This window comes from Gambusia affinis, linkage group LG20, assembly GCF_019740435.1.
Source record: "Gambusia affinis linkage group LG20, SWU_Gaff_1.0, whole genome shotgun sequence".
NCBI classification, from domain to species: domain Eukaryota; kingdom Metazoa; phylum Chordata; class Actinopteri; order Cyprinodontiformes; family Poeciliidae; genus Gambusia; species Gambusia affinis.
Genome location: NC_057887.1, coordinates 5,901,200 through 5,916,695, shown reverse-complemented (window position 1 = coordinate 5,916,695; position 15,496 = coordinate 5,901,200). Strand labels below are relative to the sequence as shown.

At 40.9% G+C, this 15,496-nt stretch overlaps 2 protein-coding genes and 1 non-coding gene across 6 annotated transcripts in view; 1 reads left to right on the top strand and 2 right to left on the bottom strand.

Moving 5' to 3' along the window:
• The window catches only part of spag9b (sperm associated antigen 9b), a 46,918-nt gene extending 43,927 nt beyond the window's left edge, over positions 1-2,991 (bottom strand). For 3 of the 4 annotated variants that reach the window (XM_044102196.1, XM_044102195.1, XM_044102197.1), the window contains exon 1: positions 2,258-2,990. In XM_044102196.1, the coding sequence (XP_043958131.1) occupies positions 2,258-2,557 (300 nt within the window). In that variant the 5' untranslated portion in view covers positions 2,558-2,990. Of the gene's footprint in view, positions 1-2,257 lie in introns of all 4 variants that reach the window. The other variant, XM_044102198.1, reaches the window with a different exon arrangement.
• A 671-nt stretch (positions 2,992-3,662) lies between these two features.
• Positions 3,663-14,776, bottom strand: daglb (diacylglycerol lipase, beta). Its single transcript, XM_044102415.1, has 15 exons — positions 13,796-14,776; positions 13,560-13,711; positions 12,547-12,721; positions 12,083-12,350; positions 11,869-11,991; positions 11,083-11,210; positions 10,867-10,993; positions 10,702-10,785; positions 9,169-9,246; positions 8,974-9,054; positions 8,295-8,422; positions 8,094-8,162; positions 7,203-7,275; positions 6,859-7,112; positions 3,663-4,741 (listed from the first exon to the last, which is right to left on the bottom strand). Exons 1-15 carry the CDS (start codon positions 13,888-13,890, stop codon positions 4,546-4,548), a joined length of 2,031 nt encoding a protein of 676 aa, XP_043958350.1. The 5' UTR covers positions 13,891-14,776; the 3' UTR covers positions 3,663-4,545.
• Positions 14,777-15,415: 639 nt separating this feature from the next.
• Positions 15,416-15,487, top strand: trnaq-cug. Its single transcript has one exon. It is a non-coding gene; the product is annotated as a tRNA-Gln (tRNA).
• The last annotated feature ends 9 nt before the right edge of the window (positions 15,488-15,496 follow it).

Genomic DNA, 15,496 nt, shown 5'->3' with positions numbered 1-15,496 from the left:
TTTAGACAGTAGCTGCGTTTCCACTGACTACGTAAATTGAAATATCGCAAATAAAATTGCTTATTGGAAACACTCAAATTTAAAACGTTTTGGTGCTAGGAAGAGGCATGCTGGAGGCTGCCTGAGCAGCGAAACATGTGACAACACGGCCTCATGTCTGTCAAACGGCAACAGGCGAGTCCACAGGCCTCGGAGACAGACAAGCGTCTGCTACAGTTTCAGAAAGCTAATTTCAGTTCACTATGTCAGCCATGCTTCTTTCCCCGATGACGCATGTTAAATCCTGACTGCAGGCCAACCAGATGAAATAAAATGAATTGGTGTTGAATTCTGGCCGTCAGATGTCTTTATTTGTGGAACACATCAACAAAACAGTGCTGCTGCGTCACTCTTTAATCTGTCAGAGCATCAATCCATGTATGACAGTGGGTGTCAAAGTCATTTTGGGTCAAATCAGGATCCTGGATGTTCTTAAGGAGCCAGAATGTATCGATAAAACCCGTTCAACTGTTAAAATATTAACAAACAGCTGTCTTTGCAGTTTAAGTAGCTCCTATGATTACACATCTTTTCACACTGTCAGTTCAGTCACTCCTTAATTTTGTGATTTTTGGGGGGGACAGAAAATCACAAATTTTGTGGAGCTAATTCAGAAATATTTTTAAAGTGTGACATTAATTTTGACTTCTCTAATCGTCACGTCGATCTGACTTGGCATCAAATGAGACTGAGAGGCAGCGGGGTCATAAAAATTACAAAATACTGCCACCCGCAGGCGGGAGTCAGTGGTCGGTTAAAACCCGATGTTTTTGACCACTTTTACGGAAAAGTTAGGCATTAGTGAGAAAAAAATGTGGGAATCTGCTGAGTTTGACGTGAATTTCCACAACCACAGGAAACTGCGAGGACCGGTTGACGTTATTTGGCACCTGGACTCTTGAGGGCCACACAAGAAGCTTTGCGTGGGCCAGATTTGGCCCCCGGGCCTTGAGTTTGACACACGTGATGCATAACGTCTAATAATGATAACCTGAGTTGACATGCGGTTTCTGTTTGAAAACCAACCAATGTGGCTGAATTTTTACAGGGCAAGGTGGGTTTCAATAGCTTTTTTTGTTCTCTGTAACAAAAACAAATTTTCAGGGTCTGACATCTCAAATTTTGTTTCTTGATCAGAGTGAAAGTGAGACTATCACTTTAGTGTGAAAGGCAGCAGAAACTACAATTACACCAGTTGATACAACAAGACGTCTAATTGTGTGATCAGATTTTTAGCTTTTACGGATCTTTTTAACAGGTCGTGATTATAACACTCTTCTGTGAGGAAGCTGTTACTAAGAGGTAAAAAACGTATTTTATTTAAGCAAGCTAAAAAGTGTTACGTTATTTTTATAATTAAGAAGGAATGAATTACAGCTACATTTCTCTGATTTATCCAACAGCGAGCGAGTTCTGTTCTCCAAAACCACAGCCGCTATAATCTGAGATTACGGCTGTTTTCCTGTGACTTTTTAAACCGCATTCTGGACTTTGCTGTAGCAGCAGCAGCAGGAAAACTGTGATTTCATGCGGGGTGTTTTTGGTTTGGTTGTTGTGCCGCTACTGGCCTTTATTGATAGCAGTGAACTACCACAACACCACAGGAGACACACCTAAGATCTGATACGGTCATATTAGAGTTTCACAACGTAATAAAACAGGGTGGGGTTAGCAACCTATAGGTTTTTAAGAAATACCTGCATATGAATTTTCACAAGAGAATTATGTATTTATTTCCCCTCTTCAAAAGTTTATTTTATATTATTATGTTGCCAACTGTGTATGAATCGAGCTAGAAACAAACTGCCAAACAAACTAATTTCCGACTGATTTGCAACAGTTTAAAGTAGCATCGTTTTACTCACGCCTGTCATTGAGGAGACTTTAAACCTGCTGAGCTGTAATTGTGTAAACAAGACTATCCAATTAGAGTCAAATGTTTCTGTTTGCCTCATCCCGCACCAGACTGTCTGACAGTGCTACAGACTTTATAATGCTTTATACGCCTAATTCCCCTTCAGCTTTCTACTTTCGTGTGTGTGCAAGTTAAACGATGGTTCACAAACAGTTAAAACAATCACAATGCGACTTTATGTGGGGAGGAAAAAACCCGCCAGAGGAAGGCATTAATCTTTCCAAGATAAAGTACATAATCGCAGCTTTTTAATCTATAATCCCGGTGGCAAATTAGTTTGGCGGTGTCGCGGTGCAAACCCACCTCCTCTGCGTGTTTTCTCAGCGCTTTCTCCCGTTCGTACTGAGTGACAAGTTGCTCGTTGTCCTCCTTCAGCAGCTCCAGCTCCACGACGTGCTCCTTGTTGGCGGCGAACACCGAGTCCAGGTTCTCCAGCAGCCCGACGACCAGCGGCATCAGGTCCTTCACCACGTCCTCGTCGTACTTCTCGATGAGCCGCTCGAACTCTCGGTATATGGAGCTGGCCAGACCGGCGACCCGCTCGGACATCACGTCCGAGTCGCCCGAGTCGTCCTGGTAGAGGACTACGTCGTCCAGCTCCATGTTTGTGTGTTTGTTTGTTTTTAAGCCTCCACTTCTTTCCCAGCTAACGTTATGGAGCTAGCCACAAGCTTGCTGACCGGAGGCAGCTCGCTTTTATACTTTAAGCGCAACGATTCAAGTGTCTTCCCCCCCACTATAACATGGCTTCAAAGTTGTTTCCTGCCTAGAGGAGATGTTGTCGGTCACAAACAAAGTCCCTACCCCGTTTTCGTAGTGACGGCTGACTTAGGAGCCGTGCTAGCCTATTAGCTCGCAGTGTTGAAAAGTCTTTACTTGGCTCCTGATTAGTTTCCCTGTCCAACAGATGAGCTCTCTGCTGCGGCGTTCACGTGCTCTCTGGATATGTGGGAACCCACAAAGCAAACTATCAACAAAGCAGAAAAGGGGCACAAAATACTAAACTACCTAATCCAACCGTCACGGATACAACTAAAATGATTTTCTATTTTAATGTTCGTATATAGCCTGGTGATGCTGAAGTGACGTTTGGAAGGCGGGGAGAAAAGTACGTGAAAAAAATCACAGCCGTGGGATCAAGAGGTTCAAGATATTTTCAAAAATATCAGCTGTATCTCGATCGTCTTTGGAATATAGTCTGCTGATTTTTACATAAAATTTAAGTTCCAGTACAACTATGCTGTATATTTCAGGTAATGTCCTAGCTTAAATATAGCCTATATTAACACGAGAGTGGGTGTATTTTTAACTGCATAACTTTCGAGGACTGCCCTGTTTTGAAATAGGGATTTCCCAGCAACAGTTGAACATATATGCTGGTGACTGAACTCTGTCATGACGTCACGTGATGAAGTGAGCAGGGTGGGTTATTTTGTTATCCTGGAAAACCGTCGAGATTAGCCTTCCTAAATAATTTCAGTGAGCTGCAAGAGTATTTAAACATCATGAGCTTTTTTTTTAAAAAAAAAATATTGTGACACGTTAAGTTATACTTTAATCTTTTTTTAAAATAAATTAAAAAAAATTGAAATCTGAAAAAGTATAGGGTATATTTGCATTCAACAGCACTGTGGAGCCTCTATACAATTTTTCTTCTTCCAAGACTTCAAGGACTGTGAATACTGAGACATGACACAAGCGAACTGTGTGTACTTCACAAATGCTTTTATTTGCTTCCAGCTTTCAAATGCATTCCTCAGAGGGTATGAAAATTTTTCTTGAAAAAGAATGGCAACATCCATAGCAAGCAGGTAAATTCCACAAAGAAAAGCACATTCTTTCGACTTTTTACTTTCAGTCATGTTCGAGTTTAACCCAACTGCAGTTCTAAACTTTACTTAGTGTTTTTGGGTTTCATTTTTTTCCCATATAATGCATAGGCACTGTTCACCCTGATGTTTCAAAACATAAAAAAATCAAATAAAATCACAGGACATTCCTATCTACAGTTCACAAACACAACAATATGAATACCCTCATTTTTTTTCACCGCACCATCCAATCAGAAAGCTCCAAAGTCACCCTTGGCAACAAGTCAATCTTCATTTTAGCCGTTCAAACATCACAAAAACCAAAAACACTAACATTACAGCTCAAATGCTCCACACTGTCACATTGTATACATAACATTCAAATATGATATATAGTCGCTCATGGGGCAACTTCAAATAAAGCAAAAAAAAAACAAACAAACATAAAAACAATTCTTGCATTAAATAATTTTAAAAAGTGCATGACTCTCTGCTTCTATGGTTTTTAATTTTTTTTACAAATCAGGCAAAGCTCCACAGATTCAAATCTCCCATCAAAATCAAAATCCAATGATTGAGCAATTTAGAACCTCAGTGAAACAGGAACTTGACCAAACGATATTAAGTAGTAGCTGTGGATCGCAGGTTCGGAAGTAGTGGGAACCTGGATCAGATGTAAACACGCGAGTAAAAGTCGCCTTGGAGCGCGGACGTGAAGAGGGAGACCGACTCCCCAACCCCCCTTTTTTATTGTTATTTACTTATTTATTTTAGTGCACCTCACATAGAAATGTGCGGGTTGTTGCTTAGCGTTGACGGGCAGAGGGAGAAGGGACCGTCGCTGCACAGGCTGTTCAGGGCTCGGAGCACGGCGTCGGGCATGTGATCCACCAGCATCCTAGGGCTGATCAAGATGCTCCGGAACGCTGCTTCGCTCGACCAGTCGGCACGGTACCGAACCTGGGAGAAGCAGGATCTGTGGAAACGAAAACAGAATATGAACAAGTTGGTGTAAATGGTGGAGCTTTTTTTTTTTTTAAAGTTGTGCTGTGACGCAGGAACAAGAAGTGTTCATATGACTGTCAGCATCTCTAATCATCCGAGGCTGGAAGCTCCTCTGGAGACAACAAAGAAGCAAAAGACAAACTGGGGCTTTGATAAGCAAACATTTGGACAAAGCGTAGCATTCAATATACGGGGTTTCTGTGGGTTTTACCAATTAAAATGTAAGACTATTTGAGACAACTATGAGTGGAATGTAAGCCCTTTATCTTCACGGAAATGTACAAACGTCGTCCAGCCACGTCGTGGCGATAAATTTGCACTTACCCATGATAGACGAAAAAAAAGCGAACTAGCTTGGAAAGGAATATTAGCAGCTATTTACCGTTAGCTTCAGAACGCAAAGGAGGTGTCTCAAACATTTGCCTGACAGAAATTCTTGCGAGAAAATGAAGTAGTTCTGCCAAGGCAAAATTTAAGATATTTGATTAACGTTTTTTGTTGTTGTTGTTTTTTAAATTTAAGACATTTTAAGGTCTTAATTTGAGATAAAGGATTTTGCAACTCTTTTACGGCGCAAGGCACCCTGATGTAGCCCGAAGCAGCCCTGTCATTCTGACTATTTAAATAAATTGTTTTATTAAAAAGTCAAAAAGAGATTAAAGTTTTGGAGGAATATAAACAATGTTCTATCTAAAAAAAAAAAAAAAAAAAAAGGAATTGTCAAACTATACAGAATTAAAATTTTCCCTGTGATATAACCATGCTGTGCCTTGTTGAAGCATTCCCACCATTATCACATTTGGTTGTTTCATTAAAAAAAAACAACTTTCATTTATTTTGTGGGAAAGTTTTATGAGTTAGACCAAAATGAAGTACATCCTAATCAGTAACTGGTCGAAAAACTGTACATATTTGCACATCCGGAGGGGGTGGTTACATTTTGAACTCATTCACTAACCAGAATTGGGAGGCAACGCCAGAGGTTATTGACAAGTCAAGTTATGCTTCCTAAATGAAGGACACGGTGCATTTCAACCACATTAGCTTGTGTTATCTTAAGTTCAAGCACCGAAAGCAGTTCAAATTAAATTAGCTGGCACAGATTCCATCAAGAGGAAAGATGGAACAAAGGTGTCAGCTGAGAAGGAAATGATGTCATTTGAGGCATCAGCTGATGTGTACAGTACGTCCTGATATGTGAGCGTATCAAAATATAAACAATAGAACTACTGTAGTTTAAGATGAATTTAAAATTTTGGAGCCATGAGTTGAGTGTTTAGCAGGTATTATATCACATATCAAAAATAATAAGTATTCATACCCACTGGGCTTTTTCTTTTCTTTTTTACATTCAGTCTCATCAACACCACAAACCTCTGCGTCTTTTCTTGTGACCTTATCTGGCAGATTGACACAGAGTGCTGCTAAATACCATAATGCATAATAGGGATGAAATGATTTATCTGATTAATCGCGATTAAATCGATTCCTGAAACAATGGTCAACTAATTTAGTATTCAATGAAACGTAAATTTACGTATATGGATTATTTTTAAAAAGGCGTTTTGCTAAAAGAATAAAATTATCAGAGCAGTAATTAAGCCAAAACTGTACAAAAAAATTATAAAATCTGCATTTAAGATTGAAAAAAAAAACTTTTTCTGTAAATAGTTTATATCCACAACTCATCAGGTAGCATAGTTAAAGCTTCACCTGGTTCAAGTCACTAAAAAAGAAAAGTTGCTGTCAAGCATATTTTGCTGCCTAATTCTTAAGAACTACTACTACACTATATTGATGAGTCAAGCAGAGCTTTGAATAATTTGATGTCAAAAGTATTTTCATAGCTGCAGATGAATCTTTTGGTACAAATGATCAAGTTTTCACTGTTAAAACGGTTATTTTTTTACCTAATAAAGGAATTGAATTGTTTCTTTGCACTTACTGTAAGGTGTTTTTAATTTTGCATAAAAAGCTTAAAAGAAAAATCTGCAGAATACAGCCACTTCTTTTTACCCGATTAATCGTCTGAGTAAACGATTAATCAATAACTAAAATAGTCGTTAGTCACAGCGTGCAGAGACTGACCTCCGCGACGGCCCGTCCTCTGTGATGTACAGTATGCGCCCCGGCGGGAAGAGCGGCAAGTGCGCAGCTGTGTGAGCGGGGGAGTCGTCTGACGCCAGGCTCTGATAGGACGACGAGTGGCGGATCAAAAGCGACTCCTCCCCCAGCAGCGGCTGGCTGAGCTGCTCCTCCCTCCTGCTGTCCATCTCGGTGGGGAAATCGTCCGGGTCCCCTCCGAACAGCTCGTACCAACACCCCTGCAGCAGGATGCGGTACTGTAACACACAGACAGCGGCTTCAGACACGGCCAGACTGGATTCGGGGCACAGAAACGTGCGACTGCAACGCTCCGAGTCTAGACTCACTTTGGGCTTATTGCAGTTTGCGACTATTTTCAGTATCCGTCGCTTCAGGTCCTCCATGTTGGGGATGCTCAGTCTGCGAAACAGGAACAGCTACTGATTCCGACATGAAGTCCAGCAGAACGCGACAGCAGACAATACAAGGTTGGTACACGTTTCCCACAGGAAAGTTCAAGAGCACTTCAGGAGCATTTTCAAAGTACGCTTTCAAACTTTTTCACACTTTGGAGATTAAAAAGAAAATACAAATGAACAAAAAAGGCAGTTTCAATTCACTCTCGTATATCATTTATTACAGTTTCTGATAACTGATATTATCAGAAACTGTATCAGCTAGTATTCTGTAGGGACAAGGGAAATAGAGCAAAATGTTATTTTTTGGAAATTTTCTCTTTCACAGGCATGACTGACCGAAACACTAATTTAAACAAAACTCCCCCAATTTCAATAACTTTGGTTAAAGTGTAAGTGTAAATGTGGCCTACACAGATCAATCATATCTATGAGCCATTAGGAATAATAAATATTCATAATGTTGGAACAATGCAAACAAATCATGTTAAGGTAAATTACCTTCCTGCTCAGATTAAATCCTTAAACACAGTCTGTAAAGAAAGTTACAAGTTCTTGATAAGTTTTCCGGCATTTAGTGAGTAGAAATAATTTTATTAACTCTAACTAACCTAACTCTAGAAAAGTTTGGCCTCATTGAACTTCAGACTGAGGGAAAAAAAAAATGTGTGCGTTATTTTACTACTTTATAATAAAACTGTACGCTTTGAATATCAAGCTCTTTCCAGGACTTTATACAGAAAACACCTAAATGAAATGAAATTCAAGCATCGTCAAAGATTTCAAGCACCTGTACGAACCCTGACGATAGTAATTTCTTACCTAGGAACCAGATCCTTCCCTAACACCACAGACACCACAAAGTCCTTGGAGTATTCAGCTAAGGCTTTACTGCAAACAGAAAATAAAACACATGTAAGTAAGAACATCTATGTCAGCAAAAATCAATATTTTTTCTCCCCCAAAAGTCAACGAAAGTGAAGACTAAAGGGGGAGACTGAGTCCTGCGAAGTCCTGCTTTACCTCAGGAGGCCCCCTGGTGGCGAGAACGAGTAACACTGCAGGGTGGGGAAGGAAGTGCGCAGCAGGATGGCCAGCAGGGCAGCTGTGCCGGCCCCCAGACTGTGACCGGTGACCACCAGTTTATACTCCTACCGTTACAGTGACACACAAACACACCGTTTACACAAATCTATCCGGTTTGACGAACAGACACTCACAATTGTATTGGCTCGATGGGTTAATAAAAATTCATCTTTCATTGCAAGTATCAGTCTCAGAAAATTCATTAGGAAAATGGGGGGAAATATGTGTGCGCGATGAAATTGTGGAAAAAACACTTTTGTTAAGTAAGTGAGAGGACCTATTCTTATAGCTGCCAAGCTATAAGAATAGGAACATATGGACTGTTTTTGGTTCACGTTAAAAATATATAGCTATTTAAGTTTTTACTGAGAAGCCTGTGGAAAAAAATCTGATTCATTTTGTACCCCCTTGAGTTGATTCAGCCATTTACGATCATTATGCTGCAAAAAGGTTGCCATGACGACCAGTATTCAGATGCAGACTCAAAGTCTCCTCGTATTTTTTATTTATTTTTTGTTTCCAGGGCTTTTGGAAGATAAACTGTCCCAGATACACTCCACTAAACATATTTGGAAAGCTAAGACAGAAAATCATGCTTTTTGTTTTCACTCGTTACCGGGGCGACGGAGAAGGCCTGGTTCAGGATGCCGTCGTTGACGAGCTTCTTGTAGATGTAGCCCGCCGCCTGGCACATGCCCTGCAGCAGATGTGTTTACTTGTTCATCATTATTATTTGGTTATTTACTTGTTTTTAGAAAAGACTTGTCGTGATTATGCTAACGGCTAAAGGTTCAGCTGGAATGTGCCTCACCTTGTGAGCGTAGCAAGTGCCAGACACGCCTTCGACTGGCAGGTTCTCACATTCAGCAGACAGGTCTGTCAGAACATCCTGCAGGGAAAAACAAACATGAAACATAAAAGCTTTTTATTTATTTATTTTTTTAATTTTCTTTCAGTGTTTAATCTTTTTTTGTGGACGACCAAAGTCAAAACAAGATTTAACCTTCCGCATCGCCACAAAACACCTTTCACGTAAACGCAATCTAATCGAAGGGACGCACAGATACACGTCAGGCCACAAACGAGTCTCACTTCCCGTTTTTGTCTTTTTTCTTCTTTGTAGCAAGTGTTAATATTTCAGAGAGAGAGAGAGAGAGAGATGTTCCGTATTTCAGAAAAACAAGGAAGTGATTCTGAAACCGAGGAGGGCATATTTGACCTCTTTCCTCGCCAACACAGCATAGATGAATGTAAACAACCGACTCGGCCTGTCACAGTGACGGGTTTTGTCGGACGGTAAATTGTCTCAGTTTATCGCGATAAACGATAACATTGAAGTTGAAGTTTGGAGAATATTTTCCAAGTAATATAATGACAGTGCAAGTGCGCCGTCACAAAGGTGAACAAAGTTTCATTTCTCAAGAACGCTTAACGCAGGAACTGGAAGACATTTTAAATACCTGAAATAAATAAACTGGAAATACAAACTGCACATAATTAAAACTATAATAAGCATTATGAAGTCTCTGTGTACAAAACATTACTTATGAGGCTGAGAAAGGGGATAATAGGCAATATAGTATTATTATTTAAGGGCACCGAACTAAAGGGGTCTGCATATGAATGCAGGCCACATTTTCTACCCTTTTCTTTAGAAAATAAATAGAAAATTGTGCCTTCGTTTTCCTTTTTCATTCGTTCTGTTTTTCGGTTTCGTATGACTTTTTTCCCCCCAAAGTTTATATAAAATTACGCTAAGAAAAAAAACACCAAGTGTGCAACTTGACAAAAAATAATTACTTAATAAATAAGATTGCACACAATCATATAAGATCACAATCATATAAGAAACAACCCCAATAAAACTGACATTTTTTTTAATGATGACACAACTTTAAAGCATTGCTGAATTTAATTTTTTTTTATTTTAGCCAAAGTCATTAAGAGCCACAGTGGACGCCGTTTAGAGGCTGATCTATTGGCATTAGCAAAATGTTTAAAAAGAGAAAAATATATATACATTTCTTGCTGTTAAAATTATTATTTTATTTAAATTCATAAACATTGTAAAAAAAAAACAACAATTTTTTTTGGACCAAGTTTTACCATTTAGGGTTTTTTTTCAAGAAACGTCACTCTTTAAGGATTTGTTGGTCTTTGTTTCAAATCCTATACAGATTTCTAAAGGTGGTAGAGAAGAAACAAAAACAAGCAGGTTACAGATCCTTGGTCTATCATAAAACGCCGCGCTAAAATAAATAACGTAATTTGTCAAACTGTAAAAAGAAAAAAAAAAAAACTGCTATGAGTAGGAAAATCTTTCACGATGTCCGATTTAACTCACCTTTAGCGACAGTGTTCCTCTGACCGCTACGAGCACCGCTTCCCTCTTGTGATCCAACGCCACAAAAAACGGGATCTCGTAGATCTGTGGAGCACATCGGGTTCGTTCAGAACTTAAACGCGACTGATCAGGAGTGAACGCCCTGGAAATAAACAGAACTGTAACCTGGTTGTGGAAGCTGACGTATATAAAGTCTCTGTACTGCAGTCCAGTGGTTTGGAGGATGGAGGAGAAGTGGCAGCCGAGGTTGTCCCCTCCTACAATGTCGTACTCCGCGGCGCGGGTTCGGCAGCTGCAGCGTGCAGACGCACGTTAGAATTTGAGTCGGATTGATGGCGGAGCCGACCCGACACCGGCCCTGATATTCAAAGAGCGCCTCACCAGTCTCCGCTGAGCTTGCAGGGCGCAGTGAAGGGGTTGGAGTAGACGTACAAAGGCCAGCCGTAAGCCGCCGCCGCGAACTGCATGCAGTGAGCCGCTTTCTCCAGCTCCGTCTGCAGATCCTGGTCCTGAGGACAGGAAGAGGTGGCCAACTTTAAAAAGCACGCACAGTGAACCGCATTTATGGCCATCAATTTAAAAACAGATTAGTCTATCGGTTCTTCTGAAGGTCCACCAAGTGACCTGTGTCTGTACACTCCACTTAACGATTAATCGATTACTAAATATGTTGATGATTATTTTGATAATCGATTAATCACGATTAATCTGATTAATCAATTACTAAATTAAGTTTACTATTCTTTTAATACTTGGTTAATCACAATTAATCATAAACTAAATTAATTGAGGTTTCTATCAGTAATTGATTAATCCCAATTAATCTGTTATTAAATTGGTTGACAATCGTTTCAATAATCAATTAATCACGATTAATCAATGACTTAACTAATTGCTGATTACTTGAATAATCGGTTAATCCAATTAATTGATTGCAAAATTAGTAAACAATTTTCGATAAGCAATTCATCCCAATTAATCTGAATAATCGATCACTAAATCAGTTGACGGTACTTTCAATAATAGATTCATCACAATTAATCCAATTGATCTACTACTACATTAGTTGACAGTTATTTCAATAATCAATTAATCATTATTGATGTGATTAATCGTTTCAGCCCTATTGGTATCTAGTCTGAGTTTTACTGTAACCGTGTTACTCACGATAGGGGAGGAGGGGCTGTGGGTAACGATGTCCTCTGGGTCTCTGCTGCGCTCCATCTTATCCTGCTCCTGGTGCAGCAGAGCCAAACCAGCTGCTATGTCACTGGGCACCAGGTCTGTGTCCTGCATCATCATTCCACACAAGACAAAATCTCACACTACAATCCAGATGATATATATGTTATATATACGCTGACTGAAACTTGTCTCTTACAGAGAAGAAGTTGCTGAGGAGCTGCGAGATGCTGGAGAAAGCCGCCCGGTGGCTCTCGTCCTGCGGCAGGCAGCAGCACAGCAGCCGCAGTCGGCACTCCCACACCTTGGTGGCCAGAGAGCGAGCCGTGGACAGGAACTGGGTGCCCCCGCTGCTCTCCATGTCCCGCACCCCCAGCGGCTCGGTGGGGCCCGGCTGAATGCGGGGGCTGCCCATCGGATCGAAGACGAAAACCACACCCAGCCCCGTGAACAGCAGGATGACCCAGCTGGTGGGGGGAAGAGAGCGAACCAAAAAATTGTTGATTTAACGTACGTCTCTGATGGGGACAGGCTGGAAATGGTATTAAAATTTCAAATATGAAGTGTGACCACAAAGTACATTGTCACATCTCATTCCATCCAATGCCAAGTCTCTGACTAGTATATGAAAAGAAAACATAAACGACATGTAAAGGCTCCCACCTGGTAATAACAGCAGTGATGACCGCACCCACAGTGGCTGGTGCGCAGCCTCGGCTGTCGTCGGACACCCAGACGGCTCCCAGGCAGGCCCACACGAACTCTGGGATGTAGAGCAACGCTCGCAGGTACACCAGAGCCGGTATGGAGCGCCGTGAACCAGGGTTGGTGATAGTCCCTGAGGGAATAATCCACAGGTATTACTAATATCCACAACAGACATCTTGAACAAGGCATTCATGACACATGATTACAACAGCGTTGACTGGTGGATGTTTCATTAGCTGCAGTGCAAGGTGGGTACTAAAATTATTACAAAATCTCTTCAAGATTGCCATCGTTTCATCACAGAAAAGGACAAAATGTTCACCGCTTCCTTCCTGCGTCGCGTGATTACGCAACATGACCGTTGCAGCACAACCTTAAGTTGATGCTTAATGACAAAAATCATAATGACAAGATTATAGCAATGAAGATCTGGATGCACCAAATGACTCCCCAACATTTGCAGCTGAGAAATACACGAACCAACAGCATCTACCTTAAATAGGTCTGTCAGACTAAGACAATTAATCGCATTGTAGATTAAGACAAACTCAATCATTTCCATCTGCGTGATTTATGTTTTGCCTCTCTTTTCTCTCTTTTTACCAAAAACTAAATGTCAAAAGTCTTGATTCTGGTGCTTTTGTCTCAAACAGCCATTTTTCTGAAGGAAATTTTGTTTACAGGGACTTTATAATTGTTAACTACAAATGTTGACTGTGGGTTATAGGACTTTGTATTTTTAAGACGCAAAGCACTTTGAACTGCCTTGTTGCTGAAATGTGCTATGCAAATAAACTTTACTTATTGAGTGATAAATCTTTGTTCTGTTGTTTTGTTTGTTTACTTTGGCTATTTAAAATGTCTTCCATTGTCAGTCTCCAATAAACGGCATTAACGATACTATCTTTTATCGCAATAACGTCTGGGACAATTTATCATCCAGCAAATGTGTTCTTTTGTTTACTTACCTTGGGCGCTGACATAGACAATGGCCCACAGTGACAGGATAATGAGCCCCAGCACGACCAAGAGTCCAACCAGGTAGTTATGCAGAACCCCTCCTCCGTTACAATCAAAGTGACCCTTATGATAGGTGAACAAGATCAAGGTGCCAATCCACCTGAGGAGGAACAGCATCGAACATCAGAACTCTTGTAAACTATGTGTGAGACACGGAAAATGTTTACCAGGTGCATCAACATACCAGAGCACACGGAGTAGCAGCTCAAAAGAGCCGGGGAAGACGAGATCGTCGCTGGCGATCCCCCAGCGCCTCCCGAACGCCACCATTCCAGGCATTTTGTAAACAAGCTGAAATTCCTCACTACTACTGCTGCTAACTGCTAACCGAACCTGCTATCCGCTGTTATACCAGGTCCATGAGTCTCTTGAGCAACACACGCGGGCACGTCAGGCATGACTTAATCTGCTCTGGCAATGATCTGATCTTCGCCCTTTTTCTGTCACATCAGACTTCCCCGATTGCAAAATCCCCCCCACTTCATTTCTGCCTCACATGGGTTAGCCGCTAGCTAACGCTGAAAACTCTCACGTACCAGAGTTCAAAGCTAGCAAGAAAACCCCCCCAAAAAACAATGCTGTGAGAACTGATATGTGTGGTTTTCCTCTGGATAGCACTACGCTTCAACGCGTAGCTGGAGCCAACAACAGCAACACGTCTAAAACGGATGTAGCTGCGGTCAGTTTTAGCTGCTAACCTTAGAGTTACCTTGCTAAAAATACCTCAGAGGTATTCCGGGGGAAAAAAGGCTAGAAACTAACAAAATTACTCCTTAGCTAGTTATACCAGAATAATACTCAAAAGCTACGTGCACGTTATAGCTATGTGTATGTTACGAAATGTATTTATATTCATATAAAATGCGCAGGTCTTCTGTTTTGTTTTCCTTCCCTTGAACACTTACTGGGTCCGCCTCGTTTGTCACCCGCTATGCTGTGTGCGCCGGCTAGGCGTGGTTTGAACAGCATTTCAACCATCGCATAGATGAGGGGAAGCGGGCGCCCACTTCTACATGATATGTGGCTGATATGAAGATAACAGACGTTTGGGTAGCAAATATAAATGTATTTTTTCAAATCATCAGTAAAGTCAATGTAAGGGTGCAATTTAGTCAACAGGTAAGGAATTGGGTGTACCGGTCAGAATGAGGCTTGCCTTTTAAAAGATCCACACGTGAAAGAGGCGGGCCTTCTTCAACCGGTTGACTGGTGGAAAAATACTTTGTAATTACTCACCTAAATTAATATGCTGGATTGTTGGATTCGGAAAGGACACTCCCAATCGGCCTGCGTTGGAAATAAGTTGTGCCGAGAATGGAGAAATAGCTCTTGGCTATAAACATAAAAGGACAGAAGGGCCATTAAATACACGCCGTACATCTACAACAAAAACATTTTGCTAAGACAAAAATTTCCTCCACTCCCTTTATTCAGCGTTACTACCCAGGTCATTCGCCGGCTGACTGCCAAGGAACGCACCCTGTGTTTCCATCCCCAGTTGTTGTCGGACCGCAATCGAACCATAGAACAATGATTCCGATGCGTTGCCAAAATGAACACTTCTGCAAAGGAAGAGCCACTCGTTTTAATTTATAATTAAAAATATAAAAGCTTTTTATGAGGTAACACAAAAATTTGAGCAGGGAGTTAAACATATTAACCAGACAATAACAGCCGTTTAATAGAAACCGAGGCTGTCTGACGGTGTCAATGTTTAAGCTGTTACAATTAAAAAGATGAAATATGTCGGAAATACAGTTATGCGTGTGCTGATAAAGGTATCTTTCTGACGTAGGTCTCATATGGTTCCATGGTGTAATGGTTAGCACTCTGGACTCTGAATCCAGCGATCCGAGTTCAAATCTCGGTGGAACCTGACTTTTGT